General features: G+C 42.8%; 1 protein-coding gene across 1 annotated transcript in view; it reads left to right on the top strand.

The window, feature by feature from the left end:
- micu3b (mitochondrial calcium uptake family, member 3b) overlaps positions 1–25,065 on the top strand; it is a 30,527-nt gene that overhangs the window by 3,721 nt on the left and 1,741 nt on the right. The window contains exons 3-14 of the mRNA XM_080773925.1: positions 3,996–4,030; positions 4,554–4,632; positions 8,127–8,174; positions 8,301–8,383; positions 8,593–8,673; positions 11,153–11,191; positions 16,786–16,877; positions 18,468–18,639; positions 20,148–20,256; positions 21,467–21,624; positions 22,957–23,035; positions 24,716–25,065. The exon at positions 24,716–25,065 is cut by the window's right edge and continues 1,741 nt beyond it. Of these exons, the coding sequence (XP_080630051.1) occupies positions 3,996–4,030; positions 4,554–4,632; positions 8,127–8,174; positions 8,301–8,383; positions 8,593–8,673; positions 11,153–11,191; positions 16,786–16,877; positions 18,468–18,639; positions 20,148–20,256; positions 21,467–21,624; positions 22,957–23,025 (965 nt within the window). The 3' untranslated portion in view covers positions 23,026–23,035; positions 24,716–25,065. The remainder of the gene's footprint in view (positions 1–3,995; positions 4,031–4,553; positions 4,633–8,126; positions 8,175–8,300; positions 8,384–8,592; positions 8,674–11,152; positions 11,192–16,785; positions 16,878–18,467; positions 18,640–20,147; positions 20,257–21,466; positions 21,625–22,956; positions 23,036–24,715) is intronic.

Genomic DNA, 25,065 nt, shown 5'->3' with positions numbered 1-25,065 from the left:
ACTAAGGAAAGTATGTTTTCTAATGATACAACCCGCCTTTGTTTTGGTGAGTAGCAAAAACCTTTTTTTTTTATTCACGCTAAAGAGGAGAGTTAAAAGCGAAAGTAGCATAGCCAATGCAGGGCAGGATCATAGAAGCATTTGCTATGGACCAGAGCTAAGGTGAATGTAATGCACAATCTCTGTAATGTGCCTTGGATAAAGGCGCTATATAAATGCACCATTTACCAACCACACTGGTTATCATGAGCGAAAGTGTAGTTTGATGATTATTGAACTTTAGCACACAGGCATCGGAATTTTGGTCAGGGTATTAAGTCCAGGTTCAGATTGCTTAAAAGCTGTCGTTTATTTGGATGGCATGCAACATTAACAGATATGGTGGTGATGAGTGGTGATGAATGTAACGGTGGAATTGATGGTTAACTGAACAGGAAAGGAAAGGTAGTAACAATCAGTACCAAACAAAGGCATAAACTAACTAATCAAATAAGCAACATCCAATAAGCAAATACTTCAAATCATAAACAAAAGTAATAAATAATCATAAAGATCATGGAACAAACTAATCGTTTAACATTACAGGATGCATCGAATAAACAGGGTCTTCTCACAACTTCATTATATAAACATTACAGGGTCTCAACACAAAAGATACAGTATGTATGACATATGGAGACAGCTACTGTATATGGAGTGTGTCATGAAGCGTGATATCATCATTTTTCGACCGCAGTCGAGATCATGGATTTCACAATGCCACGCCAGACTTTCCGGTCTTTCATTGCCATCCCCAGTTCCTGCTTACTGATGCATGCATGTGTCCCTAGCGATGACATCAGGGAACAACAGTTTTCTACCTCTGGTCTGCTTTGAGGCAGGATTCCAGAGAAGAAAGGACGATACAGTATAACCCCATGATCAGCTCTGTAGCAGTGGCCGGCAAACTGTGTTCTTCTGGATCGGACTAGTGAAGAAACATGGGGAAGGTTGCCGTATATTAGATTCATATACCTATTATATAAGTAAAGTAAGTAGCCTTGCCGAGCCATGAGGCCCATAGGGCAGGAGCCTATCTCCTGTTTCTGTAGCGTGAGGCAGCTTGATGTACAAGTACACACCCTGGACATGACGCTAGTATGTCGCAGGCCCCCAATCCAACCCTTGATGCTGAGTGTCAAGCAGGGAGTCTTTGGTATGACCCGGCCGGGGATCGAACCCGACCTCCCAGTCTCAGGGCGGACACTCTAACCACAAGGCCACTGAGCTGGTATATATACATATACCTATATATACCACGCCGTATATTAGATAGAGGCATGATGTGTCGTGACGTGTCACGAGGCGTGACCATATATGGAGGCGTAACGTGACACGACACCACAATACTGATGGGAAACTGAAGGTTTTCATAGTAACTGCAACCTACCGTCGCAATAAAACAAATTGACATAATCAGGGAAAGTAAATGTAAGTCCTCAAAACTGTACTTAGACATAACGGTACCAGAGTAAATGCACTCATGTTACTTTCCACCACTTGGCTGCTACAGTCATAACACCTGCATAAAGATACACATCTTTACCAGCAGACTCTCCTTTATGGCTCATTTATGTGGCAACAAGCTCACAAAGACCCGCACACCAAAACAAGACGTGAACATGTGCCGTTCACCTTTGAATCGTACATATCAATTGTATGTTTACAGTTGGCTCGTTATAATTGATATCCTGTGACCTGTTAATAGTTTAGACGCACGCCAGCATGTATAACGGGAATGTGAAGAATAGCATCCGTTTCTGACGCGAGCGTTTGAGGAAATAGCACTGAGTGTGGTGTTTTATGGTTATTGCTGTGGTTGTAAAAAGAGAGAATTGTTGACGTTTAGGAAGGCCTTTTAACATGGCCATGTTATGGTTTCATGTCTGGTCAAAAAAAAGAAGCCATGTAGATTTAGGGCTGCAATTCTGCAAATCGATTATTTTGGAGCGACCTTTCTTTTTCAATTAATCAAATAGCTTTGAAAAACTATATATATATACTGTATATATACCGTTTCCAATTCAGCACATTTTACACAGGTTATTTTTAATAGGAAATTAATGTAACTTAACCATACAATTTAACAGCGTGTGTGTTGGAGAGAGAGAGAGAGAGAGAGAGAGAGAGAGAGAGAGAGAGATGTGCAGTGATATTATAATGGACTGCGGTGTCATTGGCAACGGGTCACGATGTCTGTCACATAGCTCCGTAAGGGAGTGGTTGCACCACTCAAAAAACACCCTGCTTCATCTCTCTCTCAGCTAGGGGGTCCTTTGCCTGAAATACCAAGGGCTCTATCTTACACCGTGCCTTACCCGCTAGCACTGCCCGCCACCCGTGAATTACGCATTTAGCAGCAACCACTATCTACTACGTCTGGGAAAGCGCACAACGGGTCCTCAGACCACCTGCTATGCCGATTTAATTTGATAGAATGCACAACTGTAATGGACACGTCCGGAGTGGAGCTGCCTGGACACAGCAGATCCTTCACATGCATGTCTCTCCTAATTCTCCACGAAATCTCTGATTCTAATTTCCTATAGTCAGCAGAAGTGAGAGTGTAAATTCCTTGTGTCAATTGTGAAAAGATGATATTTGTGCCATGCGCAATTGCATTCGGTCTGTTAAGTTTCATTAATTAATTGTGCATGAAATACTGTATGGATTACAATAATAACATTCTATATAATCAGTAACATCTACTGTAGGTGATATGTATCACTATCAAATATGGTTTTATTGAAAGGCAAATAAAGTATGAAACATACCTCAGGTGTCCAATGTTAGATCGCCTCAGTGTAGCGGACTCTTCCAGAGAGAAAGAGAGACACACTAGCAACTCTCCTGGAAACACACAACAACCTTCTGTATCAAATATAAATGTATTCCAAGCCAGCGACGCATCGCTCTTCCATGGGCAGAGAGGGTGAGAGCCAAGATTTCACTGGGGGTAATGGGTATTGTATATTGGGTTGCACAGTCTTCTTTTAGAGGTAATGGGGGACCGTGATTGGTTTCATTATTGTAACGCACAAGGGATAAAGGCTGGTGTCCAAGACTTTATTTTTTACGGGGGAACGCCTCTTTTACGGGGGAACGCAAGGGACTCTGATGCAAGATAGGGCCCCACGTCTCTTTGCCAAAAGCTGGGTTTCAGGTGGTGAAAGAGAGTACCAGAGTAAAGTTACTGTATTCCTTCATGTTGGTTCAGCACAGTGTCGACACCCACAGTCATCATAAGTCATTTCCAGTGTGTCAGTAGAGAGTAATAGTCATTGTTATCAGGATGGTCGTCATGTCATTGACCCCGCCAGGTGGCTCTTATCAGCGTTTATAGATCACTGGAATGCATCAGTGCTGCAATTACACACCTCTTGTTGTTGATGCTCTGTGTGTACGTGTGCACTCTCTTTAGTGTTGCGCGCACACACACACACACACACACACACACACACACACACACACACACACACACACACACACACACACACACACACACACACACACACACACACACAAGCAGCATTAACCCCATTTAAAAACTTAAACATAAAAAAAATAAAAAATAAATAAAGTTAGTTATATAAAATAAAATAACTTTAGTTTTAATATAAAAGAGAAACAATCTACAAGCTACAAGTGAGCTTGTACCGTAGATTGGATATTTTCACAATTTTGTTTGGTGGGGGGGGGGGGGGGGGGGATTTTATGAAAATGCTTTTTGCTGCAAAATGATGTGCCAAAAAGGCTTGAAAGTGTTAAGCTGCACCTGAGTTGTCTCTGTTGTACTTTGATCGCTTTTTTTCCTGTCTGCCCCCAATCTCTTTGCCAAAAATAGCCGATCTACAGGCTCAAATTTTCTACCCCCAGAATATGGATGCATGACATTCAAGTGGTTAAATGTACATGTACACCTGCTGCACTGACTGTTCATCCCTTGTTATTTCCAGGTAGCAGGTCATCATGGACGAGCCTCACAAGAAAGGTGCGTTTGTTGTTCTGTTGGACTGCATGGCTGTCTCTCCTATGTTCATAATGAAAGCACTTAAAAAGTACAAGTCTAATGAGTTCATCACTGATGAACTTGAGGAGAAGATGCTCATGGTGTGTGATTACTACACCAGAATAGGAACGCTAGTGGTTAAAGGGGAATTTCACTTTGAAACATCGCTGGAAACATTTAGATATTTGTTATAAATTTTTATCAGACTGGTTTGCAGCCCCTTAAAGCCTGTGAAAGTCTAACATGGTTAAAATGTAGTTAGTTAGCACAATCTATGACAACCACGATATATCTTGTGTTTAGCTATTAAAAACCCTGCTGTGCCAAACTCGAGAACACGAGATTTCATGCCCCGAAGGCTAATTGTGTTCGCATAGATGCCTGACAAATGTGGATGCACCACGGTGGATTTGAACCCACAACCTTCTTGGTGGTCGGCAGGCACCTTATCACTGCGCTACATGAATTCCCCTTTTAAGATGCTTTCTTCTCTCCCCTGTTTAAGGAATTGGAGAAGATGCTGGCGGACACCCCGGCTGTTTGCAAAGGATCATCCAACATGTTCAGAAACCTTCGTGAGCGAGGTAAATGTATCTATCTATGACATTATGTATTGACATACTGTATGACGTAACGCAGCTGCACACATAAATCAGATTACCTAAGAAATCATATCCTTTAGGCTTTGATTTCACTTTCTATTTTTTTTCTTATTAAACTTTTGTTTTGTTTTTTTGTGTCCCTGGATCCTTGCAGTGTTTTATATATAATCCAGAACAAATCGAGATTGTTAGCTATATATTTGCTATTTTTGAAACTGCAAAATCTTGAAAGATTGTATTTTTTGATTTTTCACAATGTTTGACCATAATGACTCTCCAAATACCTCCAAACAAATACCTCCAAAGCACAATACCTACTTGTAGATCTGCTATTTTCACAATATTTATCTGTGGAACCGAGTCAAAACTAAATGTAATTCTTCAACTACAATTCCAAGTACTTGGGGTCCTAGTTCAAATATGATTATTGTGGGGGTTCCAAATATGATGATTTTGGGGGGTCACGGCCTGAGAAGGTGGAGAACCACTGCCGTAGATAGTAGCAGATAGTGATTGTGTGTGTGTGTGTGTGTGTGTGTGTGTGTGTGTTTCAAATGAGATAGTGGTGCATCTTCTCTCTCTCTCTCTCTCTCTCTGTTGCTTTAGCTAAGTGCCAATGCTGGGATGTGGGGGCTTTTAATCCTTGGCTGCTAAACGTTGCAGCTTTGTTGAGGAAAAAAAAAAGGAGGACTGGATTGATCTGCGAACAAAGCTTGGCTTTAAGAGAATGAAGGAGCTGTTTGAACCTTGTTGTGTCGAGGCATGTCCCACCGGCCAGCCCCCAGTCGCCCCCCACCCCCACCCCGAACGCCACGGACATTATGAAGCTTTAAGAACGGCGTTGGATTACATCTCCGGGTCCGACAGCCACTCTGTATGAAGTGTTTCTGTGGAATCCATTGTATTGTCTAAATAACATCTACTTGGGCTGGTGGTGATGGTGGTGGAGGAGGGGGGTGCTTTTCTCTCTCCCACAGTGAAGGTGTGTGGTATATAGAAGATGAGCCATGGTTGGAATCTTAAAAGTTATTTTTTCTCCTCCCCCCTCCTCTCCTCTCCTCTCCTCTCCTCCTCGACTCCATTTGAGCTTTAGGAAAAGTTCTTTGAAGCCTCAGAGACGTGTTGTCACTGTCAGGCTTGTTCGTGTCAAACAGAGATGAGCGGATTGTTGCGTCTCGTCACGGCTGATTTTTAGATTAACTTCTCCACTTATGAGGCCGCACCGCTGTACATCTCTGATGTGGATTTATGTCACGTTTGGGTGCCAGCTGGAGCTGCTATATCACTGTGTACAGCAGATGCCCCAACCATGCCAGGGTTTTGGGTTCCGATGCTGATCCTGATTTTGGAGTCCTAGACCACTCCTTATCTATATTTTAAACATGAAAGAAAGAAAGAAAAAAAGAAAGAAAGAAAGTGTTGTGTTTCCATGTGAAGCTTTGTGAGCTTGTAGTTTGCTATTTGTGAACCTTTTTAATCAGGCAACATTGGCTGCTACAGTTAGAAGGTCCTGGGTTCGATTTCCGCTGGGGACGCTGTGGGTGCTAGGGGCGTATTCTCTCCTCCGCGTCATCAGTGCCCATACCTGAGGCGGGGTTGGCGAAAGGTGTGGAGTTTGCATGTTCTCCCCGTGGTAGGTACCCCCACAAAAAACATGCAGTAATCCTGGTCTCTAAACTACCTCCTGGCCAGCCGGGGTGCCTGATGGAGGGGAAAGAACTGGTCGGAATAACGTGTTCCTTCCCCCGCTATGTCTGGCCGGGGAAACTCCCCCCTGTAAGGTGAAAAGTAGCAGCTTGGACTCCTCATGCAAAGAAGGTCAGTCCGCTGCCTCTAGCATATAACATGAGTAACACTCAGGCATCGTGCTGTGGCTTTACTTTACTGTGGCCTCCGTGCACAATGCACAGTGCTCTGTGCCTCTGCCACACATCTACAAACATGCATTTGTTGTCTGATGCGTTCTTCAGTAGACTTCGCAAACAAATTATGGAAACAGAGCATGCAAAAGATCAGTCTATCTTTGTTTATTCAGGGGGGGGTATTCCTTTCAGGATCCTCTTAAAAAAAGAAGGAACAAAAAAGATCTCCCTGAAGCAAAACCCATACCTGAATCTTTTTCCCATAACACCTGGAGCAGTCACCCAGAACTATCTGTGCTTCAATTCTCTATCTTCTGCAGCAAAACAAAGGCTTGGGAATGCTTTCAGAGAGAGAGAGCAGGCGGCTAGGCGGCCGGCCCCTCCTCAGTCTGCTGAGATGAGCCTCTGACAGTTACTCTTTCCTTCTCGTGTGTGTCACATACAACAAAGGGGGCGGCGTGTCTAGGACACAAAGCCCGACACAAAAGCTAAATCAGGCGGTCTCGATCGGTGACAGATCACTTGAGAATGTTTTACACGGCGTTATCCAAACAAGAAGGTGATCAGAAGGCTGCAGGGCTTTGAATTTGTTTGGGTTTGTGTGCAAGATAGATCAGGCTGAGTTGTTAAAGCCTCTGTTTCTCTGTCAGAGAGGAGGGGAAGAGCACAGGCCATGAGTAAAAAAGGCACCTTATAAGATGTTATCAGAGAGAGAAAGAGAGAGGCGGGGTATTCATTTGAGGCTCAAACCTTTTAATGTCAAGGACCCCCAAATGAACATGTGACACTATTTTTGAATAGCCGAAGTATAAAATGGGTCGTTAATAATTGACATTATAGTCCAATAACATCATATATGACTCTGAAATGGACATACCGGTACTTTAAAATACAGTTTAAGTATATATGCTTGATATTACATTTATACATTTTTACTTGTAAAATAAATATTTGTTTTCCCACTGTGGTATTATACTTTTACTTAAGGCCCAGAGCCATAGAGTAAGACAGAGTTAGTACGCAAACTCCGTTTACTTTATGGGGCCAGTCCAATGGCAGCTCTTCTACATAGACTTCTATTGAATGGGGACAACCGGAAGTATTGCATGGGGATAACCGGAAGTGCACATAATGCATTGGGAGTCTATGGGCTCGCGCGAGTACATGAACGTGCTGTTTTCTGCCCCCTCAATATTGCAATTCTTCCATTAGATGGCTCTGAGGCTACCCTTTGTAACTTTCCTGTTGTACCGAGATTTCAAACCCGGGTCTTCTGCGCAAGTTCTGAAATTTCAACCACTGAGCTAATACAGTAGCCTGCCTGCTTGCTCAGAGCAGAAATTATAATTTGACCTTCAGCCTGTACCTTATTGTAGACCAGTCATGTCAAACTTTACCAGAAGCAGGATTGAATGTCTCAATAGAAGAGCAGAGAGACCAATTCAACCACCTCATTTGTATATGTTTTATTGTATTGAGTATAGATTTGATTATAATCACACGCAAGTTATAGAGTGCAACTTTAAGTCCAAGGTCTGAGTACTTCCTCCTGCTCTGTCAGGTTGCATGTTTATAAAACGACGCTTATTGACCTGATATCCATCTTGTCTTCAGGCATCGTCAGCTACACAGAGTACCTGTTCCTGCTGTGCATTCTTACAAGTCAGTAAGCTTCATGAATACATAGGATGACTTGTTTTACGTTCATTTGTAAACCTATATTATGTATACTATATATTATGTTTTTCTTTTATAGAAAAGGATTAATGGATGTTGTTTTCTTCTCAGAGCCCCTGGCAGGTTTTAAGATCGCCTTTAACATGCTCGATAACGATGGGAACCAGATGGTGGACAAACGGGAGTTCTTTTTGGTAAGGAAGGTGTCTTCTTTTAACCATTTGAACCCAGCATCCCTATTCTGGGTGGGAACATTAGCCAAAAATGCCAGATACCAGACTGGAAAAGTGGTCAGAGTTATTACTCAAGTCCAGTTTTCTATGAGTACAGGGGGTTTAAGGACATTGAAAATGGCCACCCAGTCTTTTAAGACCCTTTTTTTGTCTCATCTCCTTCTCCTCAGCTGGAGGACATTTTTCGGAAGAAGAGCGACAGAAAGGAAGCGGCCGTGGCGGAGGAGGATCCGGATACACCTGATGAGCAGGTGGGAGGAGGAGAGGCGGCTTTCTGGCAGTCGTGGACTTTACCGCCATGACACGCAGTATTCCTGGAGGGAGAAGAGAGAGAGAGTGTGTGTGTGTGTGTGTGTGTGTGTGTGTGTGTGTGTGTGTGTGTGTGTGTCTGGACAGACCTGGTGCCTGAGGGGGGGGGGGGGGGGGGGTACAGGGTCAAACATGCTCCAAGGCTTTCATCTGCGTTGGGGTTGTTCTTTACGGCAGCATGCAGGTGGATGTAAACAACAGGAGATGTGAACGGGGCGATAGGAGCGACCCCTTTGAGGTCTTATCACACACAACACAGCAGAGTCTTACTGTGTGGACCGGGGCCAAACAGCTGAGACCCGCATCAGCCATCATAACATCATTATGGGGCACTCCAGATTTAGTTTCAAAATGAGGAAAACAAATTGAAGAAATTAGCAAAAGAAAAAGTCTTAAAGAATCTGAAAATGACACATTTTGGCCCTGGGTGGGCATTTTGCAGAAAACAAAAAGTGGAAGAGCCAATCAGTGTCTGTCAATCGCAGGGCCCTGACAGGGCAGACGCTGATTGGATCTTACACTTTTAGGTTTCTGCAAAACACCCACCCAGCTCTTGGGGACAGACCGGTCTGCAGAAGACACATGACAATGTGAATTCATGTGACTGGGATGGTTAACAGGCACACAGATTTCCAGTTCCCCCCCCCCCCCCCTAAAATAGTGAATTGCCAAGCTTGTAGATATGATATTTTCACTATTATTGCAACAGGGCTTAAGTGATGAATTCATAATGTATGTTAGGGCCCGGGGGAGACACCAAAGTCATCTTTGGAGTCTTGAGCTGAAAGCTCTTTGGAACCCTTGATCTAGATGATTTGTTAGAAGAGAACAGAGCTGAGTTGATGAGCATGGAGACTCTGGGCCTATTTTTAAAGCTCAGGGGCAATCTGGGTGGGGCAGAGCAGTGATTCTCACAGTACATGTAATGGAGGGAAAACAAATTATTTCCGTCAGACAGTTCCATGTTCTTTTTAACCCCAGGCTTTATATTTTTTTGCTCGTCGGACGCATGCTTGACGTCAACAAGCATGTTGAGCAACACTTCAACAGAGACTGCAAAAGATATGTAGGTAGCTTTGTCTCTTTGTAACTGTACCAGGTTTTGTGGGTTGGAAACCAGTCCTTCGAAGCACTAGGGACCCCTGCTGGTTGATCGGGACACCTGTTAAAGGGCCACTTCACCCCTTTTGCAACCAGAGCTTATTTTAACACCCCGAGCGGCAGGGATGGAGTTCTCCGTTCTTTCAATTAGTAACGCCCAGCGCTCAGGACGTAAATGTATTGATATCAAAACGGATCACATCGCTCCACAGGCTGGGAGCGTCTGTTGCACAACATTCAATGTCATTTCATGAAAATGTTCCCCCCCATTTTAGCCGATGAGACTGAAAATCTTAAAACATTAATAACTCTTGGTCTAAATCATTCTGTCCAATTCTAAGCAAAGATTGTGTGTTAGACGGCCCATCGCGGCCCCGTCGCTAGTCGCGTTAGAATTAATCATACCTCCTGTTGTTGTCGATCGCCTCGGGATTGTTTTGGCTATACATCAAGCAGCCTGGTGCTCCGTTGCTGTAAATCGCTGGGCGCTCTGATTTAATAGTCCTTTATACCCCTGGGTGTTCTAGGCGTTAATGAGTCATGACGCCATGTTCATGACCAAAAACCTGTCATGAAAATGTGGTCTCACTTACTTCCTGGACTACAAAGTCACACCTCCATGCAGCCTCTCCTCTACACAAGGAGGGGAAGTGCACTAAAGCATTGTAGGAATTCAGCAATCCAGTCAAACCAGACTACATTATTTTTCTGGCCATAGGGTGCAAATTTCAAATTGTGTTACTGTTATCTACTACAATTACCATTAATATTGAGTTACTGCAGTTTCTTCTAGCGGTGAAATGTCCCTTTAAGCAGGGAGGGCATCAGGGGAAGATAAAAAAAAAGAAAGGTAAATGGTGCATTTATATAGCGCTTTACATAGATTGTGCATTACATTCCATTCACCCATTCACACACCGATGGCGGAGAAAACCATGCAAGGCACCAACCTGCACATCGGGACTAATAATTTGGGGTTCAGTTTGTTGCTCAAGGACACTTTGACACTAACTCTGGGGGAGCCCTGGTTCGATAACTGGGAACCCATCCGGCCACTCTACCCCTGAGCCACCTCCACCCCAAGATGGCATGAATCGCCATAATATATTGATAATAAATTGGAGAGCAAATTAATTAAATAATGAATGAACAAATAAATAAAGAATCCAACAGAAAATACCATAAAAAGAGAAAAGAAAATCTAAGCAAAACATGTGCATAATGAATTGATGTCTATTCTAAAAGCAAGTAAGCACGTAGTGCATAGAAAAGCGCAAAGAAATGCAAGCATTATTATTATTATTCTCTGTCTCATTTCAGGCTTTGCAGCTGTACGGACCATGTGGTGGCAGACCCGGCGTAAGTATTCATCATTATCTTTCTGCAGCACCAGCTACAGTATGCTACTTTACTTTATGGTTCTCAACCTTTTTTATTTCAAGGACCCCAGCTTTAATATGCATTAATCTACGGACCCCCCTTTGATGCAGATCTGTTTTTAATTATGTCTGGGACCCCAATCTACACTGTAAAATCCTCAGTGTTTATTTCACTCTGAGCATGCACTGTGGCTCATTTGTACACTGTGTGTGTGCGTGTGTGTGTGTGTGTTGTGTGCGCACTGTGGAGATTCCCAGCAGCAGTGCAGATGATTAATGTCCAGGTCTTCTGTCACAGTTGGGTTAGTCATCATGGGAACACACACACACACACACACACACACACACACACACACACCTTGAAAAGGCTCTTCACTGCAGAGTGACAGCACTGCAACCCCTCGGAGGCTCGGACCCCCATGTTTGATTTTTACAGTTTCTTCAAAAGTGGTATTTGGGCTCCGGTTACCTTTTGTAATGGATCTGACCATGAAACACACACACACACGGGTCTACAAGCTAACAGAAAGAGCGCCCACGCTTTTCCAGACACCGTGTGAAGACCTTAGGGTTTAGGTGTGTCGTTTTGTTTTGTTTTGTTTGGATTTGCGCTGCATTACTCACGGCATCGTTCCAGCGAAGGTCCAGAAGTCACATCGCTTCAAATCCACAGAGCAGGCAGTTCGTCTTTTTAAAACACCGCTTCTCAACATGGGGTCCGGGGACCACCAGCAGTCCAAATCGACCCTTATTAGGGTCTGTAAATGGGCCCTTACGGCCTGTAACTCAGAGTCTACAAATATCTGTACACTTTAAATAAGCATTAACACTGAGGATTTTTATAGTGTAGATTCCCCCCCCCCCCCCATCTGTCAGACCCCCAATCTACAGTATAAAATCTGAAGTGTTCATTTTTGCTCCACTTGCTCCCTGTAAGGGTCCCATTTGTGGGACCCCTGGCGGGCCCCGGACCCCACGTTGAGAACCAGTGTGTTAGACTTGCGGTTGAACCCCCCCACCCCCTCCAAGTATTCTAATTACAAGCATATCAAGGATCTTTTCATGGACAGGATGGGAATAACATTAAAGGATCGTCCGTAATTAGCAGTGGGATCAAGTCGTAAATCTCTTGTCTCTGGTGAAACGCGACGAAGCGCAACGTTTAGAGATGTTTTATCAGCTGTCTTAAGCTTTTAAACATTCCCCCTGCAGGCGTGGAAGATGGAAGAAAAAAATCCAATAGGATAAATAAATATTATGAAATGAGGCAAGGCTACGTGTTACAGAAGACTCTGCTGTCTGTTACGGGGTGTTGTTTTGGGTTGTGAAACTCCCCCAAAAAACTCTTACTTAATTGAAAGTATTAATACCACAATGAATGTAGAAGTTTACCCATTTACAGATGTCAATAATGATAGTAGCCTACTAAACAATGTTAACGCTCAATGCTCCCAACTACTGTTGGTGCTGTGTGGAGCGTCAGTGGAATCTAGTAGACAGCATCAGAAATGACAGGCTGATATAAATAGATCAGAATCAACATAGTTTAGTTTATAATTGGAAGTGAGAAATCACAGCTTCCCCAAAACCGCATGCAAGTCACATTCCAAGTAAAAAAAAATAAATACTAGTACTAGTAATTGAGTGCTTTTTCTTGACATTTCATTCCATATATTTTAGTTTTTTTACTTTCTACTTCTGCTCCACTACATTTTAGAGGCAAATACTGTACTTTTCACTCTACAAAAAATTTAAAACTAGTTATAAATTACTAAATTAATAAATACATTATTAACCAATTAAGCCTTATTTTATACTGTGTCTATTATTATTAACCAATTAAGCCTTTGTCTAAAAAACAAACCACTGTGTCCTTTTTAATGATTTTGACCAAAAAAAAAAAAAACGTTTGAAATCTTTGGTACTTATTTTGTAAAAGTTGCAATACAGGACTTTTGCTTGTATTCACAGAGTATATAAACAGAGTATATTCCTACATTGTGGTAATGCTACTTTTACTAAAAGTAGCACCACTGCATTCCAAGTGGTTTCTGTATTGTGCATGTCAATTACATGAACGTTTTCTGCTTTTAGCACATTAGAGCATGCCCTACTATCATAATAATGAAAAGAATAGCCAGATATAATTCTAAAGACCTCAGAGAGAGATATCATTACTTCGAGTTTTACTAGACAGTGGTGGAAGTACTCAAGCAAATTCTCAAAAGTACAAATTACAGTACATAATGTGTTTTTATTTATCAAGTAGGCCTATTGCTGTATTGACATTTAGAAATGTTAATACAAAAGTAAAATTTAATATAATAAATATATAAAATAGCAGCTGTACAGCTTAAAGGTTTTTTCTTTTTGTCCCAGGAGTCCCTTTCTATAAATAAAGAGTCAAACTTGCAATATGAAATGTAGTGGAGTGAAAGTCAATAAGCTCAATAAATATAAAATTCAAGTAGGCCTAAAGAACAAGTTACTCAAAAAAAGTAAATCTTAGTAAGTTAAAAAACAGCTGAAAAAGAAACAATATTACATAAATATTAAATACATTTAGCATAATAAGTAAAGTAAAAACTTTATTACTGTCCTGCCTCAGAACACGCTTCTGCGTTGTAAATCTTTGTTGGGGGAACAAAAAAAAAGAGAAGTAACACAAAACATCCTCTGAGGTTTCTGGCAAAGGGCCGGCCCGTTCACCGCTTACAAACAATGAACAAAAGAAAGACGTAATTCCAGAAAGAGTGTTTAAATCAAAGCCCCGAAACCCACGTGACCATCGAGAATGAAAGAAAGGTGCATGGTTACTTATTAACCTACATCAAGCGGTTTTCGATCCACATCGACTCTTACTAGGGTCTGTGAATGGGCCCTTACGGGGTCTGTAACTCAGAGAGTTTACAGATGGTTCCATCTGTACACTTTAAGTTAAATAAGCACTGAGGATTTCTATAGTGTAGACTGGGGTTCCGGTATAGTTTTGTTACGTGATTCTTCACGTTTTTAATTTCAAGGACCCCCACTTAAAGGGGTCCAACGATGGTCCTTGAGGGGGTCTAGTGGGGTCACCAGCAAAATGATTTAATATGCTGTATGCATCAGTTTGACCACTTTGAACACTATTTGATATGCTTTGGCCATTCAAAAATCTTTAAAAACTTGCAATAATTGTGGACATTTTTAACACAAAATCTTCTCTATGGGGTTCCCTGGCACAACACCATTTCACCCTGGGGCTCCATGGCCAAATGCATATCAATTTAGGGGGTTCATTGACGTGAAAACATTGGAGAAGGACTGACCTACATGTCAGCTCTCAGCTCGGTATCGGATGATGTTTGTTTGGGTGGATCCGGTTACAGATCCAAACTGGCATGGCTCCCCCGCTCCGCTCCGCTCTGCTCCCACCCAGGCTTCACGCCCTGGGTTCCAGGGACACACACACGCATGCAGCTGTCTGTCTTGGCCTGCGTTTCTCTTCCAAGAAAAGAGTGCATGCACCACTGCTAGAGCAGCCCCACTCCACTTCATGGTCCATGGACCTTCTAACGTTAGAAAGCCTCCTCAGATATGTGGGTGTCAATCCCTCTAGTGAGGAGAGGCCCTGTGTGTGTGTGTGTGTGTGTGTGTGTGTGTGTGTGTGTGTGTGTGTGTGTGTGTGTGTGTCTGATTGAATGGATGTCAAATGCTCAGGGCTTATTTAGATTCCGTCATACGAGAAAGGACTAAATTTGGTAAGCAGAAAACGTATTGTGTTCGCTGAAAATCTGTAATTCTTTGGGGGGGTAAATGCAGCTCATTAGTCCGATGTGTGTTTTTCGTGATGTCGCATTATGACACAAATATAAGGGGGCTGTGTGTGTGTGTGTGTGTGTGTGTGTGTGTGTGTGTGTGTGTGTGTGCGTGTGTGTGCGTGTGTGTGTGTGTGTGTGTGCACGCGCGCATGCTTGTTTCCGTTGTTTGCTCTTTTAGGGCGTGTGCTTCTATCTATGTGATTCTGTCACTAATCCAGACAGCGTCTTTGCCAGATGTGTGTGTGTGTGTGTGTGTGTGATCTAACAGCTGTGTGCTCCCACTGACGCGGCTGCAGGTCCTTCCAGACGCCAGTGAGCAGCCAGGGGCAGAGCCCCATGCCGCCAGGGGGCGGGGCATGTGGGACACGCTGAGGCGTGGCGCCAGTCAAGTCGTGTTCTCTGATCTCTCCGAGGTAGTAGCGGCGTCACCTTTGATGGCCTCATTTACACCCTGTCCTTATGACGGTGTCACTCGCCCAAAATAGCCAATCTACAAGTACGTTGGGAGCGTGTAGATGGGCTATTTTTAGTTTGGAGATCTTCTTGATCTTTTTAACGTTTTATTTATAGATTTTTTTTTATCTTAACCCATTCTGGGCGGGAACCCCTTTTGGTGTTGCATTATGTTATAATTTAGCTATTGAAAAATAGCAGATCTACAAGCTCATAGAACTTGTAGGTCTGCTATTTTTGAAAAGTCGTTAAAATGTGCCTCAAATCTTTCAGAAAATTGTCATGATTTAGAAGACATTTTCTTTAATTTCGACGTCAGGCCTGAATGGGTTAATGCCTGATTTAATACTGTACTTCATCATATGACAGTGTCCCGTTAAATTAACAAGAATAGCTATTCTACAAGATCACTTCGTCTTTAAAAGTTAAAGTCTTTTAAAATATTTCAACATTTTTTAATGACTTTCACCTATAATTACATGCCTATCCATTGGAGCAGAGTTCTTTTTTTTCATTTTATGAAAAGTAAGTGCATGATGAATTCTGAACAAATGGGGGGGGGAACTTTTCCACTCCAACCAGTAAAAAAGGTTAACCATTAACTGTGAGTCCTTGTCTAATGGCTGCACCTGGCGGTGGCTTTAAACTAACATGGCAAAATTAACGAATGTCAACTGTAATAATATGTTTTAAGCGGTTCTCAAAGTGGGGGTCCTTGAGGGGAGTTCCAGGGGTCCCTAGTAAAATGAGTTAACATAGCATCAAAATCAGTTTAATCGCTTTAACCCTATACATGATATTTTCAAAAGAAATCTTGCACAATGCGTTCTGGCACAAATATTGGAGGGCCTGTGGCCAAATAATACAATAATTGGGGGGTCCTTGACAGGGAAAAGTTTGAGAACCACTGGTTTTAAGTGCTATCTTGCCTTGTTGTCCTGCATAATAGAGTCGTAAATACAATAATACATCCCGCCTGCCAAGACCATCATTTATCCGAGATGGGCAAAATACATTGAAAATGTATTTCGATACAAAATACAAATACTGGGTCAAAAAATGTATCTAAATACAAAATACAAAATACATCTTCCATCCCAGCGAAATACAAATTACAAAATACAAAAAAGGTATTTCAAATACGTATTTCAAATACATGTATTTCAAATACTGCCCATCTATACATAACATAGATGTAAGTTCAGTTCAGGGTACTAAATTTTTTATACCTTGTTGTTTTAATGAACTTGTATTGTACATAATTTGTTTTGGTAGGATTATAGATTTGATTGAACACTCTGGACCTTTATCTGTACAGCATGTGGACGAAAACAAAACGGACACCACCTTACTGGTGCATTTCTTCGGGAGGAAAGGCAAGGCAGAGCTGAACTTTGAAGATTTTTACACGTGAGTGGAAGTAAAGTCACTGTGTACCGTTTCAAATATATTTTTTTATATTTACTATGTCGGGTGGAACCCTCATATATATCCAAAACCGTTATCCAAAAGTAGCAGATGTGCAAGCTCAAGACACGTTGCTTACCCCCATGTTGCAAAGCTTGCAGATCTGGTAGTTTTTCTGTGATACTGTAGTATGATGAAATAGGGCATTAATTTACGAAAAAACACCAAAAGGTTAGAATATGGAGCTGAGAGGTTTCTGCCCGACAGCGACCATGTAATCTTTCACTGGTATATTTTTCACAATAAGCATGCATTTTTATTTTGTATTTAATTTGCACGTGTGTCTGCCCTGACACTCAACCAATGACTTTGGTACTGGTACTTTGGTACCGGAAACTATTTTTATATCTTCAGCACTAGAAACCGGCAACATTCATTTTGGAGGGCTACTTCTGTGGTTTTGTTTCCTACTGAATTCAGAAAAGAATGGAACCGTTTTTGGTGTTGCCCAAAAAAAGACTGCAATTATGATGCAATCCAATTCTGAATTATGGAGTTATATTTTGGGGTATATTACCTCATAAGTAACCTTTTGATGACACTCTCAGTCTTGAGGTGTGTATGCTTGCAATTTAGATTATTCTTCAATTATCAATTAAATTAAGCCCTGTTCTATACTTCAGCTTTTTGAAAATGGCCGGCCGATAGGTGAGAACGGGTTTTCCGATCGACGTGCCGATGGGGGGATCATTGAAAACAAAGGCGGCTTGCATGCTGTGGTTTGCTAATAACAGAAATGTACATGCACACGGGCTGCCCAAAGTAGGCTACTTTTTTTTTTTTTTCGCCACCTCTCTTCGAAGTTAGACTGGCAAGCTCTAAACTGTCTGGGCATCTGGACCCTATGCCGTGATCACACACACACTCTCACACACACACACACACAGGCGCGCATTCGAAGTGAGTGCACCAACGCTTTCTATCTCCTCTCTCGTCTCATGTTGATTCAGTGCTGCGCACGTATGCAGTGAAGACTCAAGCAAGCCGCAAGATTCCTGTCCCCTCTCTTAAAAGTTTCCTTCCATAAACTTCACTTGAAAATTACGTTTAAGAAATTTTAATAATGATGTTGCTTCAATGCTTCAGTGCCAGGCACAGCGCGTGTCACTAACTCCATGCAGAGAGATAGCTCCGCCTCTGCAAGCCACAAGCCCACAACACGTCGCTGATGCAACGCGATGTAGGCTTGTAGATCAGCTCTGTTCCCTGCGCGTCTATTAAGGGAAGAAAATAAATTAATATCGTGTGACTGCGTGTCTGTGGGACCCGTGCAAGGGTAATGGGTACCCGGTACCCAGGCACGTTCGGTTCGGTACTTGGTCCCCACGGGACCCACCCATAGACATGTTGTGAGCTTGTCCATTTAAAAGTGAAACGGGACATTCTGCATAATGAGTAATCTTGCGTTGGCACCTCAAGTACATTTTGATACCAATACTTTTGCACTTTTACGTTAACGTAAGTAACGTTTTGAATACAGGACATTTCCAGAGAATTTTCTACCTTGTGGTATTGGTCCTCTCTCCTCTGCAGGTTCATGGACAACCTTCAGACCGAGGTTCTGGAGGTGGAGTTCCTGTCCTACTCCAAAGGCCTGCCCGTCATCAGCGAGAAGGACTTCGCTCAGATCCTGCTGCGCTACACCACCGTGGACAGTGTGGACTCCCACCTGGAGAACCTGAGAAACACCATGAAGGATGAGAAGGTAAGAGAACCTCGAACCCAGTGGTTCTCAAACTTTGAGAAAAAAAAAGGACCCCCAAATTGACATTTATTAGCCCGCAGACTCCCATTTGAAAAATATATGCCAAGGTCCCCCATAACTTCCATAAGGTCCCCATTTGTACAGTCTGAGTTACATACAGAGTACAGACCCATAAGGGTCCATTTGGTTCCTATCTATCATTTAGCTAGGGACCCCCTAAAACTCCGCCAAGGACCCCTGGGGGTCCCCGGACCCCACTTTGAGAACCAATGCTCTAACCCATTAAGACCTGAGGCCCATTCTAAAAATGTGTTCTACTATAAATCCAGTATAAAACAGTTTCCTAAAAAACAAACAACAAAAAGTATGTTGCTACTGTACGTGGTTCTCAAACCTTTCAGATCAAGGACCCGATTATTTGGCCTCCGACCCCCAGAAGCAAAGATTTGAGTTTCAAGATTTAAAAGAAATCTACAAGATCATTGCGTGGCACGAAGTGACGTGCTATGAGCTTGTATATCTGCTATTATATCTGCTATTTTCTGTTACTGTCGTGTTTACTGTTTTCATGATACCAAGGAAGTAACTTCACATTGTATGGATTGCAGAAAACCTAACCCACACATTCACACACCGACGGCAGAGAAAATCATGCATGCAATGCACCCACCTGCTCACTGGGTGTAGTTAGGGCATTCAGTGCCTTGCTCAAGGGTACTTCGACACAGCCACGACACAGCCAGGGGGAACCTGGAAGCTTCGGTCTCCAAGCTCTACCCTCCTGAGCCACTAGCGCCCAGAGTAATACACCAAATGCTTCCCCAATACCCCCTCTGGCTGTTTGACACTCCCTTGGAGAGGGTCTGAATTAGCTGCTGAGTGAAACTTTAAATTTGTTTTCTTCTGTGTGCGAAGTGCCGACCCGCTCCTCAGTCGCGCTGAGGAGCCTGTTGCTAGATCTCCATTGACGATCAAGTGGGTCTCATCGTTGGGCTGAGAGATATTTTATGGCCCTCGCCTTGTTAAAACAGCAAAGAGTCACACGTTCACTCATTGCCTCATTTGTTAAGAAGCTGTCTGTATGCGTGTGTGTGTGCGTGTGTGTGTGTGTGTGTGTGTGTGTGTGTGTGTGTGTGTGTGTGTGTGTGTGTTTGTGTGTGTGTGTGTGTGTGTGTGTGTGTGTGCTCACACCTTGGCCCAGCTCGGCGCGGGGGCCCCCAGGGGCCGACAGGAGAAGCTAGTAGCGGCGGCACGGTTGACTGGAGATCAATGGCAGCAGTGTTGCTACCGAGATGTTTGAGCGTTCATCTGGTTTTGTTTTTGTTTATTTAAGTGTCAGGTTAATCTGCTTTAGAAAAGTCTGCAAACGACCTGACCTCTTCCTAAAAGATACAATACATGCCCCCCCCCAGCACGCAGGCACGCATGCACGCACGCATGCACGCACGCACGCATGTGCTTTTCTGCTACTTGTAGGTACATTTCTCCCATGTTTGTGCCCATTGCAGGGAATCACCTTTGAAGAGTTTAGGACCTTTTTCCAGTTTCTGAACAACTTGGAGGACTTCACCATCGCCATGCAGATGTACAACTTCGCCAACCGTTCTGTTGGTCAAGGTGAGTCAGATCACCTGAGTTCATCCGGTGATCTGGAGTCTGGTGCCCGCTACATGTTTTGTGTGGGTTTCAAAGTTACGTTGTACCTTCTTATGGTCATTTATTCTACTAGAGCAATGTCGATCTTTAACAATAATTTTACTCTTGTGTTTACTTTGTTTCTATTCCTTTTTACAGATTAATACAGACAGACAGGCAATTCACTCAAAACAGTTCCGTCTTTTTCCCTTTTTTTCCCCACCCCCCATACCCCTCCCCCCGTCCAGAGACAGCAAACAGATGCAAGGATAGAGTATATATATGCCCAAAATGTATATAGAGAATAGGATAGCACACACATACACAGAAGACAAAAAAGTATATATATTATATATATATATATATATATATATATATATATATATATATATATATATAATAATTTTACTCTTGACAGTGTAAAATGAAACCAACTGTCCATCATTTAGCTGGGGACCACCTGGAAGCCCATCAAAGACCACTGGTGGTTCCCGGGCCACTGGTTGAGAACCACTGTACTAGAGGTTCGGGCTGCTATGCAGAGCTCACTGCTACCGATCCGTCAATATGTCTGAGTCTGTCAGAGTATTAGCCATTAGCCAATTGTAATATATGATTGTATGCTTGGGTCTCTAGGGGGCACTAACAGGGCAGATTGGTCTGGTTTTCAGGCTTGTGTCCACCAAAACTCAAGGTTGAAAACATTTCAACTCTCAGAGTCCAGATAAAAAACTCCAGGCGTGAACGCACAGAGCAGAACTGACACACTCAGCGTTTCGTAATGGTGCTGTTTCCAGAACAGCGTAAAAATACGTAGTGCTCCCATTGAAATAATTCAAAACCTATTCAGGGGAAAAAAGGCTTGAACCCACCCCCCCCCCCAAAAAAGTGTCACGCACACACGCTCTTTATTGCGAGGCCACAATGAGAAAATGTGCGCGGACAAACTTCGTTCCTGCATTGAGTGGAGAAAATGTATTCACGTGCGCGAGTGGAGCGTCCATGCGCGGCTGGCCAGTGAGAACGGCTGCATTCATTAACATGGAACAGGAAACAGGAAATCGCCGTCTGTGCGATTTATGCTCTTGCGCCCGGTGGGTTCAAGTGCTAGTCTCTTTTCTTCCATTGTAGATGAGGTCACAGCTCACCAAAAAGCTTTGGATAAACGTTTCTCTTCTTCTCCTGGTCTTAGACGAGTTCACGCGGGCGGTGTACGTGGCCACAGGCCTCCGGCTGACCCGTCACGTGGTCAACACCGTGTTCAAGATCTTCGACGAGGATCATGACGGTCAGCTGGGCTATAAGGAGTTTATCGGCATCATGAAGGACCGGCTGCACCGCTCCGAGAGGGTGAGAGGCCTCTCCCGGCCGCGCCGGAGACATTTAAATGTTCTTTATCTCATGTTTACAACGGTACGCACAGGTGATATGGACACCTTAGAGACTCTAAGGTGTTCATATCTGCCTCGTCACCAAGGCTTAGACAGACTAGAGCATTGGTTCTCAAACTTAATTTCAAGGTCTCACCTTAACTCTAACAGTATACAAATGGAAGGGTCAGTTCAGTGTGCAGAGAGTTCCAGTGGTTTTCAACCCTTTTCATGTCAAGGTCCATTATTTATTCTTCATTTACACCACAGACCACCACTTGATGACTTTTAGCCTAGCAGACCCAAAACTTGGCTTAGAATATTTTGTTGTTGTTGAAGAACATGTTGTCCACAGTTCCATGCTGTATTGATATGGTACCACCCATACGAAGTATAACAGTCAAAATACCAATTATTCTACGTTCTCTAATTGTGTAGACAATAATTTAACTCTTGAGAGCATGAAATTAAATTAAATGGTTTCATTTCACGCTATCAAGCGTTAAAGATCTATAAGGGTCCATTTGGTTACCAACTCTCCATCATTTGAGTTTAATTGGGGACCACCTGGAACCCCCTCAATGACCACTGGTGGTCCCTGGAAAACCACTGCCGTAATCTATTTGGAAAACCACTGCCGTAATCTATTTGGAAAACCACTGGACTATAGAACATTGGCTCCCAAACCTTTTCAGCTGAGACCCAAAAGATAAATCTGGTGACTCCCGTGGGACCCAAACCTACAGTACATTTTTGAGGGGCACTAGCCTCTCCTATGCCCAGCTTTGTGTGTTTGTGTGTACCACATTTGATTGGCTGAGCACGGAATGTGATGTATGATGATAAGAGCTCCCCTCACTTCACACGAGTGTGATTTAACTATTAGTATATCTATAATATTAGTGGAGTAAAACTCACAATACTGAGATGTAGTGGAGTAGAAGTATAAAGCATCAATAAATGGAAATACTCAAGTAAAGAAAAAGGTACCTTGAAATTGTACTTAAGCACAGTACATAAGTAAAGTACTCAGTTACCTCACCTGTGTGCCATGTTTCTGTTTACTGACATGACTGCTGTAGCTGTGATATTTGTGAACTTATACCGCCATCTTGTGGGTCTACGGTAGAACAACAGCCTTAGTTTCATGGACTCTCCCTCTGCCTCCTTACAGTATGTTTTTGTCTCTCTCTGGTTCTCTCTCCCTGTTACACACACACACACACACACACACACACACACACACACACACACACACACACACACACACACACACACACACACACACACACACACACACACACTTTCACAGGGCCTCAAAATGGATGAGAAGTTCACGTCTTTCAAGTCTTGTATGAAGAAGCAGCTTGCAGGCAAATAGATGCGAATGGGTACGTTGCTTTGTATGGAACACAAATCTAGACAGACCACCCTACAGTAACACAAATACTTAATACACACATACAGCATAGGGTTGTTGTCAAGGCATATAAGCCTCATAAGAATCTCTTACATTTTAGTTTTTTAGTTTTTTAGGAATATTTTAAAATAATGTGGATTCAATGTAGTTACTATTTAGTCACAAGCTCTTTAATAGTACTTTTCATTGGTATAAAATCCAGACATACTTATATTTGCAAAAATGGCAACAAACAAAACAGCCAATCTATAAGCTATTTTGCCTGTGGAGGTGCAGGACTGTAAAGGTACAGATACAAATAATCATAACTTGCTTGAATTCTCAAATGATTTTCAAGCAGTGTGGTTTGTTACAACAATTATACTTTAGTACCCTGACCGTTACAAATGATAAAACTGCAAAAATACAAATTAATAATAATAATAATAATAATAAAAAGAAAATTCTGTGTCAGCTTGCAGTAAGTCAGCTCAGTGGCCTGGTTAGTGGTTAGAATGTCCGCCCCTGAGAGTTTGATCCCTGGGCCGGGTCATACCCAATGCCCCCCTGCTTGCCACTCAGCATCACTGGTTGGATAGGGGGCAAGTCCCTGCAACATACTAGCATCATGCCGCCTCATGATACAGCAACAACAGATAGGGTCCTACCCTATGGCTCTGCAAGGCTTACTATGACTACTACTTACAGTATGTAAGACTTGGGCGTATTCCTTGTAGTGGAGTTATAGCATGCTGCAATTCATAATGGTGACGTCTTTGACAAGTAGCCCCAGTGGCCAATGCAGTATGTCTACACACTATGTTACAGACTGTGTGTGTAGGATTGTTAGATTGTGGAAGAGTTGTCTAGTAGTTGAGAGAGTAGGCGCAGTGTGACAGCGCTGTGACGATGACACACCCTGTGCTGCTTCCTCCACAGCATTGAGTTACACTGTAATATTAACGGACTATCAGGTGCCACCAGCGTCAGTCTGCGTACAGTTGATAAGAGCAGTGGAGCAGTGAGAAATGCTGAAAATGCCTTTCTGTTCCAGGAGCAGAATGTGTTGAATCTCTGTGGTGGGTTTTACACAAAGTGTGCCTTACTTTACTTTCCATCGACGTAATAGAACACACATGCATAAAATCAATAGCCTCAGTGTAGCCTTCAGTTAGACTTAACGTGAGGAGCCAAAGCAGGCCCGGCGACACAGGGGTGCCAGCCCAGAGGGCACCTGTCCCCTCAGTTTAAGTTTTATGTACTGTAGATATTTCTTTACTATATAAAATGATGTGCGCCCTCACCATTTTCAACTGCCCCCCTCAGTTCCTGGTGTCTTATACGGTTGCTATCAGGCAGAGACCTTACCTACATTTTTTCGTCCTAATTCTCTAACTTTGTCGAATATATCAGGCCTACAAGATCACAACAACATGTGAGCTAATAGATCAGCAATTTCTTTTTGCTTTTTAATGTTTGGAGAATGTTCGCCTGTAATGACATGCCCAAAATAGGGAGGCCGTCAGGTTGAAGTGTGTCTGTGAGTTTTATAAATATTGAACCAATGACAACTACTAGAGCTTGTGACAAAATAATAACTGCGTGCATGCATATACCTTATATTCCAAAAATATATAATAACCCATTGTTGTTATGTGTGTGTCATCACCAGGTGGATGAGTGAGTGCATCATGGCTGCCCTTATGTTCTCGCTACACAACTGTAAAAACGCTCCATCACCATGAAGAGGAACTAACAGGATTATTATATTATATATTTGGGGTGTCACCAGGAGGCCAGCAGCCACACGCTGGCACGGCAGTCTGTTGCAGTGCACACGCAACAACGCCTCCTGTTCACCTCCCACATGTCTCGCACGTCTTAAAGGAGAAATTATGTAAAACAGGTTGTTAGTTTAAAATCAGCGACTCCCAACATTTTCTGGATCACTGTGGAGTGTGGACCACCCATTTGACTGACATGGCCGGCAGCTATTTTTTAAATATTCATGTTATATTAAGA

The sequence above is a fragment of the Protomyctophum bolini genome (assembly GCF_963924005.1).
Source record: "Protomyctophum bolini genome assembly, chromosome: 10".
In the NCBI taxonomy this organism is placed as follows: Eukaryota; Metazoa; Chordata; class Actinopteri; order Myctophiformes; family Myctophidae; genus Protomyctophum; species Protomyctophum bolini.
This window is presented reverse-complemented; position numbering and strand designations above follow the sequence as displayed.